At 43.2% G+C, this 19,688-nt stretch overlaps 1 protein-coding gene across 2 annotated transcripts in view; it reads left to right on the forward strand.

Annotated features, from left to right (window-relative positions):
• LOC126259638 (proton-coupled amino acid transporter-like protein CG1139) overlaps positions 1–19,688 on the forward strand; it is a 140,260-nt gene that overhangs the window by 72,995 nt on the left and 47,577 nt on the right. For both annotated transcript variants that reach the window (XM_049956564.1, XM_049956565.1), the window contains exons 2-3: positions 13,027–13,145; positions 13,232–13,348. In XM_049956564.1, coding sequence (XP_049812521.1) covers positions 13,027–13,145; positions 13,232–13,348 — 236 coding nt within the window. The remainder of the gene's footprint in view (positions 1–13,026; positions 13,146–13,231; positions 13,349–19,688) is intronic.

A 19,688-nucleotide genomic window follows, 5' to 3' on the forward strand; every position in this document is an offset into this window, starting at 1 on the left:
TTTTCGTTATTTAGGGTCAACTGCGAATTTTAGCACCATCCAGATATCTTTTCTAAATCGTTTTTCAATTTGTTTCAATCTTCTGATGACTTTATTAGTCGATAAACGACCGCGTCATCTGCAAACAACCTAAGACGGCTGCTCAGATTGTCCCCAAATCGTTTATGTAGATAAGGAACAACAAGGGGCCTATAACACTAACTCGGGGAACGTCAGAAATCAGTTCTTATTTACTCGATGACTTTCCGTCAATTACTACGAATTGTGACCTCTCTGACAGGAAGTCACAAATCAAGTCACATAACTGAGACGAATTCCATAAGCACGCAATTTCACTACAAGCTGCTTATGTGGTACAGTGTCAAAAGCCTTCCGAAAATCCAGAAATACGGAATCGATCTGAAATCCCTTGTCAATAGCACTCAACACTTCGTGCGAATAAAGAGCTAGTTGTGTTTCACAAGAACGATGTTTTCTAAACCCATGTTGACTGTGTGTCAATAGATCGTTCCCTTCGAGGTAATTCATCATGTTCGAACACACTATATGTTCCAGAATCCTGCTGCATATCGACGTTAATGATATGGGCCTGTTATTAAGTGGATTACTCCTGCTACCTTTCTTGAATATTGGCGTGACATATTGGTGTGACCTATGCAGCTTTTCAGTCTTTGGGTACTGATCTTTCGTCGAGTGAACGGTTGTGTATGATTATTAACTATGGAGCTAATGCAACAGCATACTCTGAAAGGAACCTAATTGGTATACAGCCTGGACCAGAAGACTTGCTTTTATCAAGTGATTTAAGTTGCTTCACTACTCCGAGGACATTTACTTCTGCGTTACTCATATTGGCAGTTGTTCTTGATTCGAATTCTGGAATAGTTACTTCGTCTTCCTTTGTAAAGGCATTTCGGAAGGCTGTGTTTAGTAACTCTGGCAGCACTGTCTTCGATAGTATCTCCATTGCTATCGCGCAGAGAAGGCATTGATTGTTTCTTGCCGCTAACATACTTCAAATACAACCAGAATTTCTTTGGATTTTATGCCAGGTTTCGAGACAAAGTTTCGTTGTGAACTGCAAAACAGTGACAAAGTTTTCACAAATTCATGCTCAAAGAAAAGTATAGAGACAGTGTTTTAATGGAGTTTGTGTTAGAATCAACAATGTAGTGATGCAGGAAGCTCCTAGAGCCATTATTAGTGTTGTATAAAAGCATGTGAGAATATCAACCTTTCTTTTGCCACTTGCGTTGGTTCTGTCAAATGAACTAGCACTGCTTTCGCCTAAAAGGAATCACAGATACCAAGGAAATACCTATTCAAAATATCTGGTTTTGGACTGGTGTATAGTTCTGGTTTCTTTACAATATCAACTTGCTCGATTGCTAAGGAGGCCACGGTACACAGGCACAATAAAGCTTTAAACACATCGTTTCCAAAGATACGAAACCTTGCAAAACGCTGCAACGGTCCAATTGGAGGCATGACGATTTAGCTTAGATGAAGGATAAGCGCATGACACTGACGGGGAGCATCCAAATGTTCCTTGATGTGGATGACTGATTTCTTTAGCCAATATCTCTTCGTCATTATTTAAATAAAAGGCGCTAAATGAGCAACTTTCGGCACTAAACAATCCCCCAAGGAAAGCTACTGACCGTGAGTGGACTCTAAAGCAAAAGACCATCTGTCTGCTTCTCTGTCCACGTGAAGATTAAAATTACTGAGAGGGACAGTATAGTGCACACAGAAACGTACGAGAAAAATAAAGCTAATTTAACGCAAGTTTAAGTCCAATGTCCTGCAACTCGCATTTTATGGGCGTAGATGTTACCTTCAGAAACGGACAAATATCAGCAAACGTGAATTATACTACGTGCAGTTGTAAATAGAAGACTAGAAGGGAAAGCTGGGTACCAGCCAGGCATTCGATTAAGTGAATATGCAAAACGGTCTAAAATCTGCAATCCAACTCCCTGAGGCCTGAGTACTCGCTGAAATCAGTTCGAGAACAGCCCTTCTTCTTGAACTGAGACAGAAAAAAATAAGAATTCTACGTGAATCATTGTTGTTTTTGTTGGGTTCGATTCCCGGCGGGGTCAGGGATTTTCTCTGCCTCGTGATGGCTGGGTGTTGTGTGCTGTCCTTAGGTTAGTTAGGTTTAAGTAGTTCTAAGTTCTAGGGGACTTATGACCACAGCAGTTGAGTCCCATAGTGCTCAGAGCCATTTTTGTTGTTGTTGTTTTTGCTACGGTCTTCAGTCCAGTGACTGGTTTGATGCAGCTCTCCATGCTACTCTATTCTGTGCAAGCCTCTTCATCTCCGAGTAACTACTGCAACCTACATCCTTCTGAATGTGCTTTCTGTGTTCATCTCTTTGTCTCCCTCTACGATTTTTACCCTCCACGCTTCCTTCCAATACTAAATCGGTGGTCCCTTGACGGATCAGAATGTGTCCTACCAACCGATCCCTTCTTCTAGTCACGTTGTGCCACAAATTCCTCTTCTCCACAATTTTATTCCATACCTCAAATGGTTCAAATGGCTCTGAGCACTATGGGACTCAACTGCTGTGGTTATCAGTCCCCTAGAACTTAGAACTACTTAAACCTAACTAACCTAAGGACATCACACACATCCATGCCCGAGGCAGAATTCGAACCTGCGACCGTAGCGGTCGCACGGTTCCGGACTGCGCGCCTAGAACCGCGAGACCACCGCGGCCGGCTATTCCATACCTCCTCATTAGTTACGTGATCTACCCATCTAATCTTCAACATTCTTCCGTAGCACCATATTTCGAAAGCTTCTATTCTTTTCTTGTCTAAACTATTTATCGTCCATGTTTCACTTCCATACAAATACTTTCAGAAAATACTTACTAACACTTAAATCTATACTAGATGTTATCAAATTTCTCTTCTTCAGAAACGCTTTCTTTGTTAAAGCCAGTCTACATTTTATATCCTCTCTACTTCGACCATAGTTATTTTGCCGGCCGTTGTGGCAGAGCGGTTCTAATCGCTTCAGTCCGGAAATGCGCTGCTGCTACGGTCGCAGGTTCGAATCCTGCATCGGGCATGGATGTGTGTGATGTCCTTAGGTTAGTTAGGTTTAAGTAGTTCTAAGTCTAGGTGACTGATGACCATAGATGTTGGTGAAGTCCCATAGTGCTCAGAGCCTTTTGAACCATTCAATTATCTTGCTTCCCAAATTGCAAAACTCATCTACTACTTTAAGTGTCTCGTTTCCTAATCCAGTTCCCTCATCATCACCTGATTCATTTCGAGTACATTCCATTATCCTAGTTTTCCTTATGTTGATGTCCATTCCGTTCAGCTGCTCTTCCAGGTCCTTTACTGTCCCTGACAGAATTACAATGTCGTTGGCAAAGCTCACAGTTTTTTTTTCTTCTCCGTTGATTTTAGTGCCTACTCCAAATTTTTCTTTTGTTTGCTTTACTGCTTGCTCAGTATACAGACTGAACAACGTCGAGGATAGGCTATAGCCCTGTCTCACGCCCTTCTCAACCTTTCGTGCCGCTCGACTCGTAACTGCCATTTGGTTTCTGTACAAATGGTAAATAGCCCATCGCTTTCTGTATTTTACCCCTGGCACCTTCAGAATTGGAAAGAAAGTATTCCAGTCAACATTGCCAAAAGCTTTTTCTATGTCTACAAATGCTAGAAACGTAGGTTTGCCTTTCCTTAACCTATCCTCTACGAGAAGCCGTAGGAGAATTGCCTCGCGTGTTCCTACATTTCTCCGGAATCCAAACTGATCTTCCTCAAGGTCGGCTTCTACCAGTTTTTCCATTCGTTTGTGAAGAATTCGTGTTAGTATTTTGCAACCATGACTTATTAAACAGATAGTTCGGTAAATTTCACACCTGTCCACACCTGCTTTCTTTGGGATTGGAATCATTATATTCTTCTTGAAGTCCGAGGGTATTTCACCTGTCTCATATATCTTACTCACCAGATGGAAGACTCTTGTCATGGCTGGCCCTCACAAGACTATCAGTACCTCTAACAGAATGTTGTCTACTCCCGGGGCCCTGTTGAGACTGAAGTCTTTCAGTACTTTGTCAGCTTCTTCCCGTACTATCATACTCCCTTCTCATCTTCCTCTACGTCCACTTCCATTTCCATAATATTGACCTCAAGTGCATCTCCCTTGTATAGACCCTCTATATAAGCCCTCCACCTTTCTGCTTTCCCTCTTTTGCTTAGGACTGGTTTCCCACCTGAGCTCTTGCTATTCATATAGCTGGTTCTCTCTTCTCATAAAGTCTCTTTAATTTTCCTTTAGGCAATATCTATCTTATCCTAGTAATATATGCTTCTACATCCTTACATTTGTCCTCTAGCCATCACAAATTAGCCATTTTGCACTTCCTGTTGATCTTATTTTTGAGACATTTGTATTCCTCTTCGCTTGCTTCATTTAATTCATTTTTATATCTTCTCCTTTCATCAGTCAAATTCAGTATTCCTTCTGTTGCCCAAGGATTTCTAGTAGTCCTCGTCTTTTTGCCTACTTGAACCTCTGTTGCCTTCAGTATTTCATCTCTCAAAGCTACGCATTCTTCTTCCACTGAATTTATTTCCCCTGTTTTTATCAATCGTTTCTAATGCTCTCTCTGAAACTCTGTAAAACCTCTCGTTCTTTCATCATATCCCGGTCCCATCTCCTTAAATTCCTACCTCTTTGCAGTTTCCCCATTTTTAATCTGCAATTCATAATCAATAAATTGTAGTCAGTGTCCACATCTATTCCTGGAAATGTTTTACAATTTTAAACTTGGTTCCTAAATCTCTGTCTTACGATTATATAATGTATCTGAAACCTTCCGGTGTCTCCCGGCCTCTTCCACGTATACAACCTTCTTTCATGGTTCTTAAAACAAATGTTAGCTACGATTAAGTTATGCTCTGCGCAAAAATCTACCAGGCTGCTTCCTCTTTCATTCAATACCACCAGTCTATATTCACCTACGATTTTTCCTTCTCTTCCTTTTCCTACTACAGAATTCCGGCCCCCTTGACTGTTAAATTTTCGTCTACCTTAACTACCTGAATAATTTCTTTTATCGCATCGTACATTTCTTCAATATCTTCATCATCTACGGAGTAAGTTGGCATATAAACATGTACTACTGTGGTAGGCGTGGGCTTCGTGTCTGTATTGGCTACAATAATGGGTTCATTATGCTCTTCGTAGTAGCTTATCCAAGTTTATATTTTCTTATTCATTATTAAAACTACTCCTCCTGCATTATTGTTATTTAATTTTGTACTTATAACACAGTGAAACACGCTACGACAGCGGCGTAGCGCATCACACAAAGGTCTGCTGTTAAAATTGCGAAAGCGTCCGTTCCAAGGCTACTAAGGCCACATCCCAGGGGCATCTCGCGAAATGACCAAGATAAATAAATTCAAGCAAATTAGAGCTCATTTAGAGTTTTATCAATGGTTGTTCTTCCCAAGTACCTGTCGCCAATAGGACAGGAAAGAAGGAGAATCGTAAATGGACAGGAAATTTTTTACTCGATGCAAGACATAATGAAAGATCTGAAGGATAACCTATCATATTAATGGTAAATGACATCAGAAAATATGCTGGAACAACATGGCTACATATTGATGAAAGCTGCAGCGTAAAGAAGAGTGTATAATAGGCTTTTATCCAGCAATAGAATCAAATGGATGACGATGATGGTGAAGATGTTCCCAATAGTACGTCGCACTCCGCAGGTGAGGGTCAGTAGAGGAACCGGGTTACATCCCCGATGCCGTGTCGGTCTTTCGAAATTCACAAGGCTTTATGGGGAGGAAGGAGCGGTTACATAAAGGAGAAGTTTTTTGGTTTCAGGAGCGACACTGAAGGCCAGGAGAAGAAATACATTGCTGATCACTTTTATCTCAGGCCGTCAAGTAACGCCTTAGGAAGACTGGGTAATCTGGGCCTGAAGCCAGGCACTTAAGCAATGTTCGCTCATCTTAGCGTTTTTGATGGACAAGTTGGTTATGAGTACTGGTTAGAATTGTATCTGATATGCTGGATCCGTTGCAGCACAATGGTACCTGACAGTGAGTCTATGTCGGATTTGGACAGGCGGCAGGCGGCAGGCGTCCTATCGGAACTTTCCCTGGCAAAGATTAACGACAGTCCACAATTTCAATACTCGACTGCTGAACTTCACCAATTCTGAAAAGGTATTAGGTCAAGTATCCTGCCAGCTGAGGTTAGAGCAACCACGACAAAGACAGGCTGTAAAGAGCGTCTATTTCGTCACCGAACAGAAAGTGTTACGTATTCGAGCTGTTGGCAATTCGGTCCTCCAAGGAGCTCGAAAGCGCTATAAACCTCTGCAAAACCTGAAAATCCTTGTCCTTAACCTCCCTCCCTGAGGCCAAGGTAACCCGGGGCATACATCCGACGCCTTGCTTAAAACCCTGATAAGCGCTAGCGGCTTTGTCAAGTGCAGATTCCTACTCTTGAAACCATGCACACGTCGGTTTTAACTGTGTGATATAACGTCATGGTTACGACGGTACCCCGACAAAGGAAAGATGTCATTTTCTTCATGATTATATTTTTGCTAGATCTTATCTCATTCATTATAAACAGATGTCGGAAACGGTATCATCAACTACTGTCTTTAAATTACAAATTATGCTCACTTTTAAAAAGCAAGACGTGTTTTGATTGCTGGAAAGTTATTCTTAGCTATATACTTCGAGCTGGTTAAGCATCTATACGTGCGGGCACATACAGGGTGATTCCCTGATGACGTTACAAACTTTCAGGGATGATGGAGATGAGTAAATGTATCACTTTGAGGTGAGGGATCCTGGTCAGGAAACGACCGAGTCGAAAGTTATAAGCGAGAATCGGTCTGATACCTGTTAAAGCGGAACACCTACATCGATACCGTTGTTGCTAAGACTGTAGGGTAGGCCACTTTCAGAGGTTACAGCACGGACCAAAACAAGAAAAAAGGTCTAGTCAACATAGGCTCCAAAATGCCTACCTTAGGGAGCTATGAACAGGCCCTAGCCGCACGGCATTTCCTTTTCCAACACGTGTTCATCTTCGGTATTGTGAAATACCTCTTCTACTGCAACTTCTTTAATTTCCATATTTTTGGAGGATGTATTATGGACTAAAACGAGAAAAACGTCCAGTAAATACGGGCTCTAAAATTCATATCTCAACTCGTTCATTGTCTTGTGTCCGTTGCCGGCCACTGCAGACGTCTGTGCCGTGCCACAAGCGGTCTCTTGACAGTCAACGTGTTACGAGCTGTGAGCACCTGTTTACCTTCGTTACTGTGAAACACATCTCTTCTAAGTACTGACCAAGTGCCCATAGCTCTTAACGTCCATATTGGAGTCCATATTTACTGGACTTTTTTACTTGGTATGGGGCACACTACCTCCTCCAAAAATATGGAAACCAATGAACTTGTAGTATAAGGGATGTTTTCCAGTATCGTAGGTTCACAAGAGCTCATAGCTCTTAAGGTGAACATTTTAGAGTCGGTGTTTACTAGACATTTTCTTCTTGTTTTGGTCCACACTTTCACCTCTGAAACTTGCCTATCCTACAATCTTCGGGGACGTCCATTATTTACATGAGGGTCTTTCTAAAATTTGGACCCCCCTCCCCCGGTGAGATTTTGTGGTATGTGGTCCACGTCTCCGCACTCGATCCGTTATATATCTTTCATATCTTTCATGGCAGCCGTATCTTTACCGCACTTCCGTTACGAAGGACACGCCTTTTCTTGATTTTAGGTTTCCTTTTGCTTAAAACATCCAAATAAACTCATTGCTATTTATGTAGAGTTCAATCTACATTCACCGCCTGCTGCTTGCATTTCCTTCGCAACGCATTGTGATATACGCTACCAAATGCCTTGTTTTTTGGGGAAACATCCCATGCCCACAACCGCAGGTTTAGCACATCACTGTGACACAATACACTGCAAAAGCCTAGTGCCGAAACTTACGTCACTGATCGTCTTATTCGTTGGTGAGTATTTTGTCTGGCTGACAGAGAGAAGTACATGATCGGTGATAAGGGAAAGGTGTTATCACTGGCTGTTGCAAGAAAATGAGGATGCTCAGCTGAGAATCTTAGTCCGTCTATAATCGAGATATAAGTTGACTGTCTCAACCACTGAACAATCAGAATGCTGAAGAATAGCTTTCAAAAGACTGTCCCACTCTGTCCTTCAGTTAGACGGAGTCTTGTGTCGCAGTGCTGTAACAGTAAGATGAGTCAGGTGTTTTCTTTATTATTGGTCGTTATTTATCTCTGTCAAGAATTAATATTTAGCTGTCGTTGGAGTACTTCATTTTTTCCCCGAACACCATATTTTTGGTTGTCAGTGCTTTTTTCCAAGAAACGTTAATAGGAATAAAGCTCCTTGCATCTGCTTCATGAAGTCTTTCAGCACTGTAACCCATACAATGTTACGCAATACACCTCTACGAATTTGGTCATCAGTGGTCTTGTTTTTCGTCCTTTGCGTCGAGGTGATGCGTAAAATGCATTTCTCTAACTTCCAGACAACTCAGTTTCGCTATGTAGACGATATAATGGTTGGTAGTTGGTAAGAACTGGGAATGCCCCAATATGGCTTCTATTAATGTAATAAACTTCGTTTATTGCACCGCGTAGATCTGCGCCTTGTGCAGTGACACATGAGCGAGCTTTTATGGTGTGATGGGAGACTGTGGGGGGGGGGGGGGCAGAGATTTACAAGTCGCACGTGCGACACTTCTTATCAGAGAGGTGTTACAAGCCGTCTTCAAACGGAAGTTAATGTCAGTGCAAACAGAAGTCTAAAGCTACGTATACGTAAGCTCATACGTATGATCCCGAAGTCGCATAACGTGGAAAGCTGTTACTTGTCTGGCGTCAGGATAGTTAACTGTTTGCGCTCTTCACTTAACCCTGAAGACCAAGATACGGGTAAGTCATGCTGAAGTTAGCTAAATCTTTCAATGCAAGCTGGCTCGCAAATGCACCGTAATCGCCAGTATGCACACAAGAAACATTTCAGCGGCATTTTCATGAATCTGGTCGCGTGCGTAGGGTGGTTAAGTAAACTAAACCCTGGAATGCTTTCAATTTTAATAAAAATTTGAAATCTTCCTAACCCCTATCCTCAGCAAGGCTCAAAAAGGAGATAGAAAATTCTAAATGACTTACTTAACTGCCCCTTTAGTGTGGTTTTGTTTATTATTTTGCAATGCGCATTGCAGGAAAGTACCATATCGTTGATAAATGGCAGGCTTTTTTTTTACTAACTGTTCTTTTGCGTGTCTCCTTTTCGAACAAGAGTCAAAAACTTATCACTAATGATAAAAGACTATCACCTCAGTTCATCGGACTTTCTCTACCAGAAACGGTTACACTGCACTCGTCTTCCGTAGTCTATGGAGGTCTGAAGTCTACCATTGTATCTTTGCGCTCTCGGGAAAGATTTACCCTTTTTATCTCTTTCATACAATGCGTCTAAACGCGTAGTAGATAATTGTGTTACCACACATCAAACAAAGAAAGCTCCTCAAGGCGTTAGTTACGATGCCACATCAGCTAAACAGGTCGCTGATATCAGGCCATTCAAGCTAGCTTCTAGTGATCCAATTACGCGCTATCTCAACAGCCGCCTAGTGCTCCCCTTTATCACAGGTCAGCTGAGAAGTCCGCGCTCTGGAAACCAACAGAATCCTAGTCAAAAAGCTTACTTCCTCATCCGGTAAATGTGATGCTAAAATTATAAAAATCTCGTATGTACAATAGTCATCGTACCCCAAGCTGATAATATACTCGGCATTTAACCGGCCGCTGGTGGCCGAGCGGTTCTGGCGCTACAGTCTGGAACCGCGCGACCGCTACGGTCGCAGGTTCGAATCCTGCCTCGGGCATGGATGTGTGTGTTGTCGTTAGGTTTAAGTAGTTCTAAGTTCTAGGGGACTTATGACCTCAGCAGTTGAGTCCCATAGTGCTCAGAGCCGTTTGAACCATTTTCGGCATTTAGCAGGGTTCACAAAACGATTTTAGGTTAGTCTTAAAACAGCGTTGTTGCAATCATCCAAGGGATCGCTGCATTTGTCGGTTTCGTTCAGCATTATAGATTATTCCAGTTACGTTTTCCTACAAAAAGTGAAGCTTGTTGTCTTTTCGACTTGTAAGACACAATTAATAGGTTAGTTCTATAGTAATGGGTACCAGGTTATTTCTACTCAATGCACACAAATTTTAAAATGTCTTCTTACTCACCAAGAAGATAGCTTGGCTAATCCACCACATCATTTCTGATGGTGAGCGAACGAAATGTACTTACGTTTCAGTCTACGGACAGGCAGTGCAGACACTCGACCTCCATTCGGGAGAAGGGTTAAAATATTCCATTCTGAATTAAGCTTCCAGCAGTTTCCCTATATCATTACAAATGGATGCCAAGATGCATCCTTACGCATGCCACGGTGGATTGCATCTGCATGAACACCTACTACTATACTCCGCAAATATCTTACGATGTCTAGCGGCAGGTATTTTCTGTACCACTGGCAGTTCTCTCTTTCCTGTTCCATTGCGAATACTTCGTGTGAAGAACGACTGTTGGTAGGTCTTCGTGTGAGCTCGAATCTCTTTAATTTTACACTGATGATCTTTTCTCGAGATATACGTAGGAAAAACAATATATTGGTTGATTTTTCTAGGAACTTATGCTCCCGAAATTTTAACAGTAAATCACACCGTGATGCAGAACGCCTCTCTCGCAGCGTCTGCCACTGGATTTATATGCCTCTGTAGGTGCCCCATCTCTCTTATTCTCATTATTCCGGCGCTAGATGTACGATGGTCGTAAGATAATAGTAGCACAGTCTTCTCCGAATACAAGTTCTCTAAGTTTACCCAACAGGATTTCTTGAGAACTAGATCGTCTTTGATAATTTTTGTTTTGGCTGGAGCCACAGTCATGGTAATTGTTTTTTTAATTATGCTGCCGCCATTTTACTGTAATAATTTTTATTTTATTGCTATACGATCCCGTTTAAGTACAAAAAGTTGTTTACATGTCAAAAGACATCAGATTAGTATGAAACACTAGTCCTTGTCAAGAAAGCATGTCTGGTCATAGAGGCCAGATATGTCATTAGTAAAAGTGAAAATATCTCAAAGCGCCTAAATATACTGCAGACTTTCATTTATGGACCCTGTAGCACAGCCGTTATATGAAACTGCCAACTAGTGAACAGGTATACGCCGACATATCAATAACATTTTGTACTTGAAAATGGCCAAAGACCAAAATCTGGATCGTACAAGAATACAATAAAAATTATTACAGTCAGATGGCGGCAGCATCAGTCAAAATAAAAAAAAAAATAGATCGTCTTCTTTCCAAGGTTTATTTAAGTTCCCCGAGCACTTCTGTTATACTTTCATGTATGTTACACTGAACTATTACAACACTTGCAGTGCGTTTCTAGATACGTTCGATGCCTGTTATCATGTCTACTTGATAAAGACTCCAAACGCGGAACATTACTCCGTAATTCCGTAATTGGTCGCTCTAATTTCTTGTAGGCTATTTTCTTTACAGATGCATTGGTTGATTGGTTGGTTGATTTGGGGGAAGGCACCAAACAGCGAGGTCATCGGTCCCATAGGATTAGGGAAGGATGAGGAAGGAAGTTGACCGTGCCCTGTCAAAGGAACCGTCCCGGAATTTGCGTGAAGCGATTTAGGGAAATCACGGAAAACCTAAATCGGGATGGCCGAATGTGGCTTTAAACCGTCCTCCTCCCGAATGCGAATCCAATGTGCTAACCACTGCGCCACGTCACCCAGTCAGATGCATTCTATTTTCTTAGAACCCTTCGAGCAAATCCAAGCCTTCTCTTCGCATTTTCTGCTACTGGTTTTCACTTCGTGGTGTTACCCGGAAATACTTACGTGATGAAACGTGGTCATGACGACCAAAACTGATCTGCGGAAACCCGCTGTCCAGCATAACGTTTTGGTTTCTCTTAGTCAATAAATCATCGAATCAGTTACATACAGGGTGTTACAAAAAGGTACGGCCAAACTTTCAGGAAACATTCCTCACACACAAATAAAGAAAAGATGTTATGTGGACATGTGTCCGGAAACGCTTAAATTCCATGTTAGAGCTCATTTTAGTTTCGTCCACCTACGCTCAATGGAGCACGTTATCATGATTTCATACGGGATACTCTACCTGTGCTGCTAGAACATGTGCCTTTACAAGTACGACACAACATGTGGTTCAAGCACGATGGAGCTCCTGCACATTTCAGTCGAAGTGTTCGTACGATTCTCAACAACAGATTCGGTGACCGATGGATTGGTAGAGGCGGACCAATTCCATGGACTCCACGCTCTCCTGACCTCAACCCTCTTGCCTTTCATTTATGGGGGCATTTGACAGCTCTTGTCTACGCAACCCCGGTACCAAATGTAGAGACTCTTCGTGCTCGTATTGTGAACGGCTGTGATACAATACGCCATTCTCCAGGGCTGCATCAGGGATTCCATGCGACGGAGGGTGGATGCATGTATCCTTGCTAACGGAGGACATTTTGAACATTTCCTGTAACAAAGTGTTTGAAGTCACGCTGCTACGTTCTGTTGCTGTGTGTTTCCATTCCACAATTAATGTGATTTGAAGAGAAGTAATGAAATGAGCTCTAACATGGAAAGTAAGCGTTTCCGGACACATGTCCACATAACATATTTTCTTTGTGTGTGAGGAATGTTTCCTGAAAGTTTGGCCGTACCTTTTTGTAAAACCCTGTATTTCCGAAGTTACTACATACTACATCGTATCTTTGTTAGCAACCGATGATGTGGTACGGCGTTGAACTCCTTCCTGAAATTAGTCGCTATAATGTGACTCTATTGTGTGTACCTGACGCCCTGACTCGAAAGTAATTCGACACTTCAAGCAAGGCGTTTTTTTCTTGTTCTCAGGCGGCCATTATGGTGGTAAGGAACAACGCGGCACCATGTACCGACAACATGTCCATGGCCGTGGTCGTGGAGAACGACAGCCTGCCCGTCTCCGTCATCTCCAAGGCGAACGCAGACACGTAAGTATAGCGCGAAGGCGCCCGCAGCTAGCGTAGCCGGCGGCTTTTCTGAGGCCGGCCTCTAACCCGAGCTCGTGTCCCAGCAGGCCTGACGAGCTCAAGGTGATGGGCAGCGACGAGGCGACGCGCATGGGCGAGTCGCAGGCGGCGCTCACGGGTGAGGCGTCTGGTGACGGGCACGCCGTGTCCTCGCATCCTACCTCGTAAGTATTCCTATCCGTGGTTAAGCGCTGCCACCCAGCAGTGCCCGACACTGCACAACCACATCCTAGCCACCGAACATTTTCCGCAAGACTTCACAAGCCAGCTACATTTTCCCCTCACAGTCATAATGGAAAAAGTCCTTCGTCGGCTGCAGTCAACCTCACTTTGCCCTCTCAGTAGGGTCGAGCAATCAACACATAAAACCGCCTTTCTAATGCCACAACCTGTGTGTGGGTTTTATCCTGCTGCTGAAAACTCTAGCGGCGCTGAAATCATCCCAGAGCGAGCAGCCACCACCTGCGACGTACAAATGCAATAAGTCTCCTAGCTAATTCTGCTCATGGAATTGTAGCTAGCGAGTTCCACCTGTTCTAATCATACCATACATTACGAACTATTCACTATCTGCGAGCAGCACTCGCACCCCTCTGGGACCATTCCATCATCTGTGCGCAGCGTGCGCTTCACAGCTGCACTCAAGTAAGTCTTCTAGAATACGATGGAGATATTTCGTGCCCTCGCTACCACCGCCGCTAGGCGCGAGCATTGCTAGTGTGCTGGAAAATCTCCAGCTGCAGTCATGCCACGGTGCACTTTGCGCATTCGTAACAACAGAACTGGAAACTGCATCGGCAACTTCCTCTCTTCAGAGGTAGCCAGTGAAACCATCTGTTCTAGCCATATAATTAGCTGTTATTTCTATGCTTTCTGTCCTCTGGGACAATTCCGTGCCCTGCGCACGATATCCATCTCACATCTTGCGTCCAAGAATCTCCCCATCAATTTAGATGAATGGCTTTGAAAACTGAGATACAATCAGAACTGCAAGAAACATAATTTCCACATCATCCTCTGTGACTAAAATTTATTTGGTTTGTTTAAACCAATTCCTCTCCCCACTTGTCTACAATGATGAAATAAGCCGTGATTCCGTTTAATGAACGTAATTTTCAATGGTAACCATTCATTCAGAACAAGAGGCAAAATTCAAGTGGGGCTAAAACTCCTGTTTTTGATCTACAAACTCTGAGACCGAACTAAGATTATTTTCTAAAACGTGCGGAGTGAGCAGAAACGGATTTCCAGTAACTCTAAAGACCAACTGAAAATCAGTCACAGGCCCAAAAAGTCAGCATTCTGGCCCTTCTGTAACCCTCACGTGACTCCCTTTCTCCTCTTCTTATCGTTTTGAACAAAACTATACTGAAAGTAATTACAAACTGGTTTAAGATGAAAGAGAAATGAATAAGTAACGTATTCAGCTTCCTTATTTGCAAAGTTGGCTATCATGTTGGAATATTTTGAATTTGTTTGCGAAACGATCATTTTCGCTTAAGGGGGATGTAGTATAGATATGTAATTACATAATGTACATAAGTATATGTTACTTTTAATGCAAACAGTAAGTGCTAGTGGATCAGAATGGGGCAGATAATGGGGTGTAGACAGCTACCAATCTATTCCTGCTGAATCTCCGTAAACAGTGCACCATGTATGGAATCCATGATATCTGTGGCTTTGGAGTTCAGCCTGATCACCAGAAATTTTGTATTGTTACGTTACTTGCACTTCACGTCCAATATACTGGTCTCCAGTCTGCAGACCAACATGTAAGACACATGTCGTAAAGAAGCCATCATTTTGAATGTCTGCACACTGTTACCATTTGATGAGCATCAGTTAAAGAACTATCATTCTACTTAATTCTTCAGATATTATTCAACACGTTTATACCCAATGTCCTCTTAGCCGCTATCACAATTTTATTTAACTTAATTCTCGGTAGATGCTGTTCGGTATTACAATGTCAATAAGACCTCTTCTGGACTTTGCTTCCAACGAGAGCTAGAGTTCACTCATCTTCTTCAGCAACTCAGAGACCGCCGTCTTTATTCCTTGTATAAGGACATTTGTATGCGGCCCATCATTAACGGTTTAAGATGATTACCTGTTACTGTCATGTACTTGCGTCCCAGTGGTCTTCATTATGGATTCCTCTTCGGTTCTCACAATGTTTCTGTATCATTCCCAATGTTTGGCCAAATTATTTCTTAGCACATCCCAAAGACTTCCGATGTAAATTCCCTAAGGCAACTGCACAAGTGTCTTAATATTCTATTCCTACAATTGCCACAGTCCTACTGAAATATGAATTGGTGTCTTTTACCTTTCTGTTATGTGTTACATACAGCTGTTGTGCATATTTTGCTATTGCCACAACTCACTCCTGCTTCCATATTTCGCCGCAAACTCACTTCTTGAAAATGCACACAATATTTGTTTCTACACTTTTCTTTCTTCAGCACCTCACCAGAGCTCTCTCACAATCTGCCTCAAATGTGATATTGTGTACTTCAAACTGTGTATTACTTCAATAATGTGTTATTTGTGACAGGATGTTCTGTTTGTCTCTCTTTTTTTCCAGGTACTGTAACTATTGACCACAAAATATGGCAACTGGTAAGAAAGACAGCTAGCGCAATGGCATGAACAGTTCGTCAGACTTAGGAGTACGTGAAAAGTATTTCCCTGCCTGAAGCCTGTTGATTTTTCAGAGAAGTTCAGGGAGTTAAATGCAATATGAGGTATACACGGGAAACAAAACTTAGCACACAACAGAGCACGGAAAGAAACAAACCAGTGTTTGTCTGCACTGACAGAAGAAGTCATTCGAAAATTTCTTTAAATACTTCAAGGAATTGCGAACAACGAAGTGTCTTGTGTTTTAACACGTTTAAAGAAATCATCTGGACGAAGTTCAGCAACGTAAATTTGTTCATGTATCAATTTCCTTTGGTTTACTTTAAGCATATATTATTCACCAAAATTTTCGTCATTTTTGTTTAATGGGAGCATGTAATAAATTTTGTGATCATCCACTTGCTCTAAAAGGAAATTTCAGTAACTTGCTCTAAAGGGAAATTGCAGTAGCTTAAAAAGTGAGAGATCTGAATAATTTTGTTCTTACATTTTGATCATGCGTCATGCTCACCATCCCAGCCTTCATATAAAGGGGTCCGGTTCAGGGTTGGGGTTGCTTCAGTAGTAGAGATTTGGGCTTTTAAATGCCTCCGGCTACCTGGGGCAATGTGGTCTTGTATGTTGTGTTTTTGTTAAGCGTACAGATGCTGTGGCGCTCGTGAGCTGCTGTGCCGCGGGCGCACGCAGTTCCAGCTCCGGCTGCGGAGAACCCGGCCATCTGCGGCGGCGGCGGCGCGTCGAGGCTCGACATGAAAGTATTACCTCGCACTCAGCAGCAGTTACATCTTACATCTAAAATACATGGTTGCAGTAGTATCGCACTCACACACATGACCAAAGGTAGCAAGCACTCTCTGTTAACGAAGAACTGATACACTTGGACCGCTACTATTGTGTTTATTCGTCAATCACAGAGTGTCTCAGACGCTGTGCAACATCTACAAGTGATAGCCGTGACGCATGTTAGCGAAGTTTCGTCTCTGCCACGTGATCTCATAGTAAAAAGGGTAATAGTTTCGATGCTGACATTTGTTGGGTTATGATGGTACCTGCATGAATTAACAGTTTGGGAATTCGAATCTGACATTACATCTGTGATACTGACATGTCTCGTTTGTGATTTTTTTACGTGTGCGTGTGTGTGTGTGTGTGTGTGTGTGTGTGTGTGTGCGTCCGTGCATGCGTGCGTGCGGGGACAGAGAGAGCGATATGAGCAGGAGGAAAACATAGACATCTCCGGCCACCAGTGTGAGAGTTGCAGAGAACACATAAAGTTCCGACTCGCTCACATAAGGTCTCCAGTTATATTAATGTGATCACCTGTCAAAAGCCTGACTAACCACTTTTTGCCGCGTGGTCCGCTGCGAGACACGCAGGAACAGTCAGTCAGTTTCTGGAAGATACTGACAGGGGTATGGAGCAACGCCGATTCCAGTGCCGCGGAGAGCTAAGCTAAGTTTCCCGGTTGAGGATCCATGGCGCGAACAGCCTGATCGAGGTGGTTCCACAGATCCATCATTGAATTTAATACGGGTAGTTTGACGGCCAGGGAGAACGCTAAACTCATCCTAACGCTCTTCCGACCACTGTGAACTGCGCGACACTTTGCATTATCCGTCTGGTAGATACCACCGTGCCGAGGAAAAAACAACCTGCATGTACATCTACATCCATACTCCGCAAGCCACCTGACGGTGTGTGGCGGAGGGTACCTTAAGTACCTCTATCGGTTCTCCCTTCTATTCCAGTCTAGTATTGTTCGTGGAAAGAAGGATTGTCGGTATGCTTCTGTGTGGGCTCTAATCTCTCTGATTTTATCCTCATGGTCTCTTCGCGAGATATACATAGGAGGGAGCAATATACTGCTTGACTCTTCGGTGAAGGTATGTTCTCGAAACTTCAACAAAAGCCCGTACCGAGCTACTGAGCGTCTCTCCTGCAGAGTCTTCCACTGCAGTTTATCTATCATATCCGTAACGCTTTCGCGATTACTAAATGATCCTGTAACGATGCGCGCTGCTCTCCTTTGGATCTTTTCTATCTCTTCTATCAACCCTATCTGGTACGGATCCCACACTGCTGAGCAGTATTCAAGCAGTGGGCGAACAATCGTACTGTAACCTACTTCCTTTGTTTTCGGATTGCATTTCCTTAGGATTCTTCCAATGAATCTCAGTCTGGCATCCGCTTTACCAACGATCAACTTTATACGATCATTCCATTTTAAATCACTCCTAATGCGTACTCCCAGATAATTTATGGAATTAACTGCTTCCAGTTGCTGACCTGCTATTCTGTAGCTAATTGTAAGGGATCTATCTTTCTATGTATTCGCAGCACATTACACTTGTCTACATTGAGATTCAATTGCCATTCCCTGCACCATGCGTCAATTCGCTGCAGATCCTCCTTCATTTCAGTACAATTTTCCATTGTTACAACCACTAGATATAACACAGCATCATCCGCAAAAAGCCTCAGTGAACTTCCGATGTCATCCACAATGTCATTTATGTATATTGTGAATAGCAACGGTCCTACGACACTCCCCTGCGGCACACCTGAAATCACTCTTACTTCGGAAGACTTCTCTCCATTGAGAATGACATGCTGCGTTCTGTTATCTAGGAACTCTTCAATCCAATCACACAATTGGTCAGATAGTCCATATGCTCTTACTTTGTTCATAAAACGACTATGGGGAACTGTATCGAGCGCCTTGCGGAAGTCAAGAAACACGGCATCTACCTGGGAACCAGTGTCTATGGCCCTCTGAGTCTCGTGGACGAATAGCGCGAGGATAAAGGCATACTTGTATTGATCTATTGTGGCTTCCAGCATGATGAGATCAACCAGGGAATGCCACGAAAACTTCGACAGACCGTAACGCTCCTTCCTCCGGACTAAACCTTCCAACGATTGTGGCAGGGTGCTTGCTTTCAGAAGTTTCACGCCGTACACACCAACTGCCACGTGTCCGATGAAGCACAAAATCTGATTCATCTGAAAAGGCCACTTTTCGCCACTTAGTGGACGTCCAGTTGCGGCCTTGGCGTGCAAATTCTAGCCTTTGTCGCCAAACAGTCAACATGGGTGCACGAATCAGGCGCCTGCTGTGGAGACCCATACACAGTAACGTTCGCTAAACGATCGATGAGGCCGGCCGAAGTGGCCGCGCGGTTCTGGCGCTGCTGTCTGGAACCGCGAGACCGCTACGGTCGCAGGTTCGAATCCTGCCTCGGGCATGGATGTGTGTGATGTCCTTAGGTTAGTTAGGTTTAACTAGTTCTAAGTTCTAGGGGACTAATGACCTCAGCAGTTGAGTCCCATAGTGCTCAGAGCCATTTGAACCATTTGAACGATCGATGAGGAGACGCTGTTGGTAGCCTTTTGGTTCATCTGGTTGGTCAGCTGTTCAACAGTTGCACGTCTGTTCGCCCGTGCACATCTCTGCAGCCATCGTCCACTCCTATCATCTATCGTCCGTGGTGCTCCACAGTCACCTCGGCACTGGTTTTGGATTGTGCCATTTTGCAAGCACGATATACTTCAACCACGGCGGCACGAAAACTGTTTAGATACTTATTCATTTCGGAAACGCTTCCACCCTTGGTCCGAAAGCCAATGATCATGTCCTTTTGGACGTCAGATCAATCGCTCCGTTTCCGCATTACGACAACGACTGTACTATTTTCCGCGTCATCCGACATATTTACATTCCCTCCATTGCTAGTGTTGCCACCTACCGGTTGTGATTCGTTACTGCACGCTGACGTCGAACCTTGGCGGTGCTCACATTAATGTCAGTGGACGGCGTACCTTGTAACATCGCTTCTCGCCTTGATAATGGAATCAATT

This window comes from Schistocerca nitens, chromosome 5, assembly GCF_023898315.1.
Source record: "Schistocerca nitens isolate TAMUIC-IGC-003100 chromosome 5, iqSchNite1.1, whole genome shotgun sequence".
Lineage (NCBI taxonomy): Eukaryota > Metazoa > Arthropoda > Insecta > Orthoptera > Acrididae > Schistocerca > Schistocerca nitens.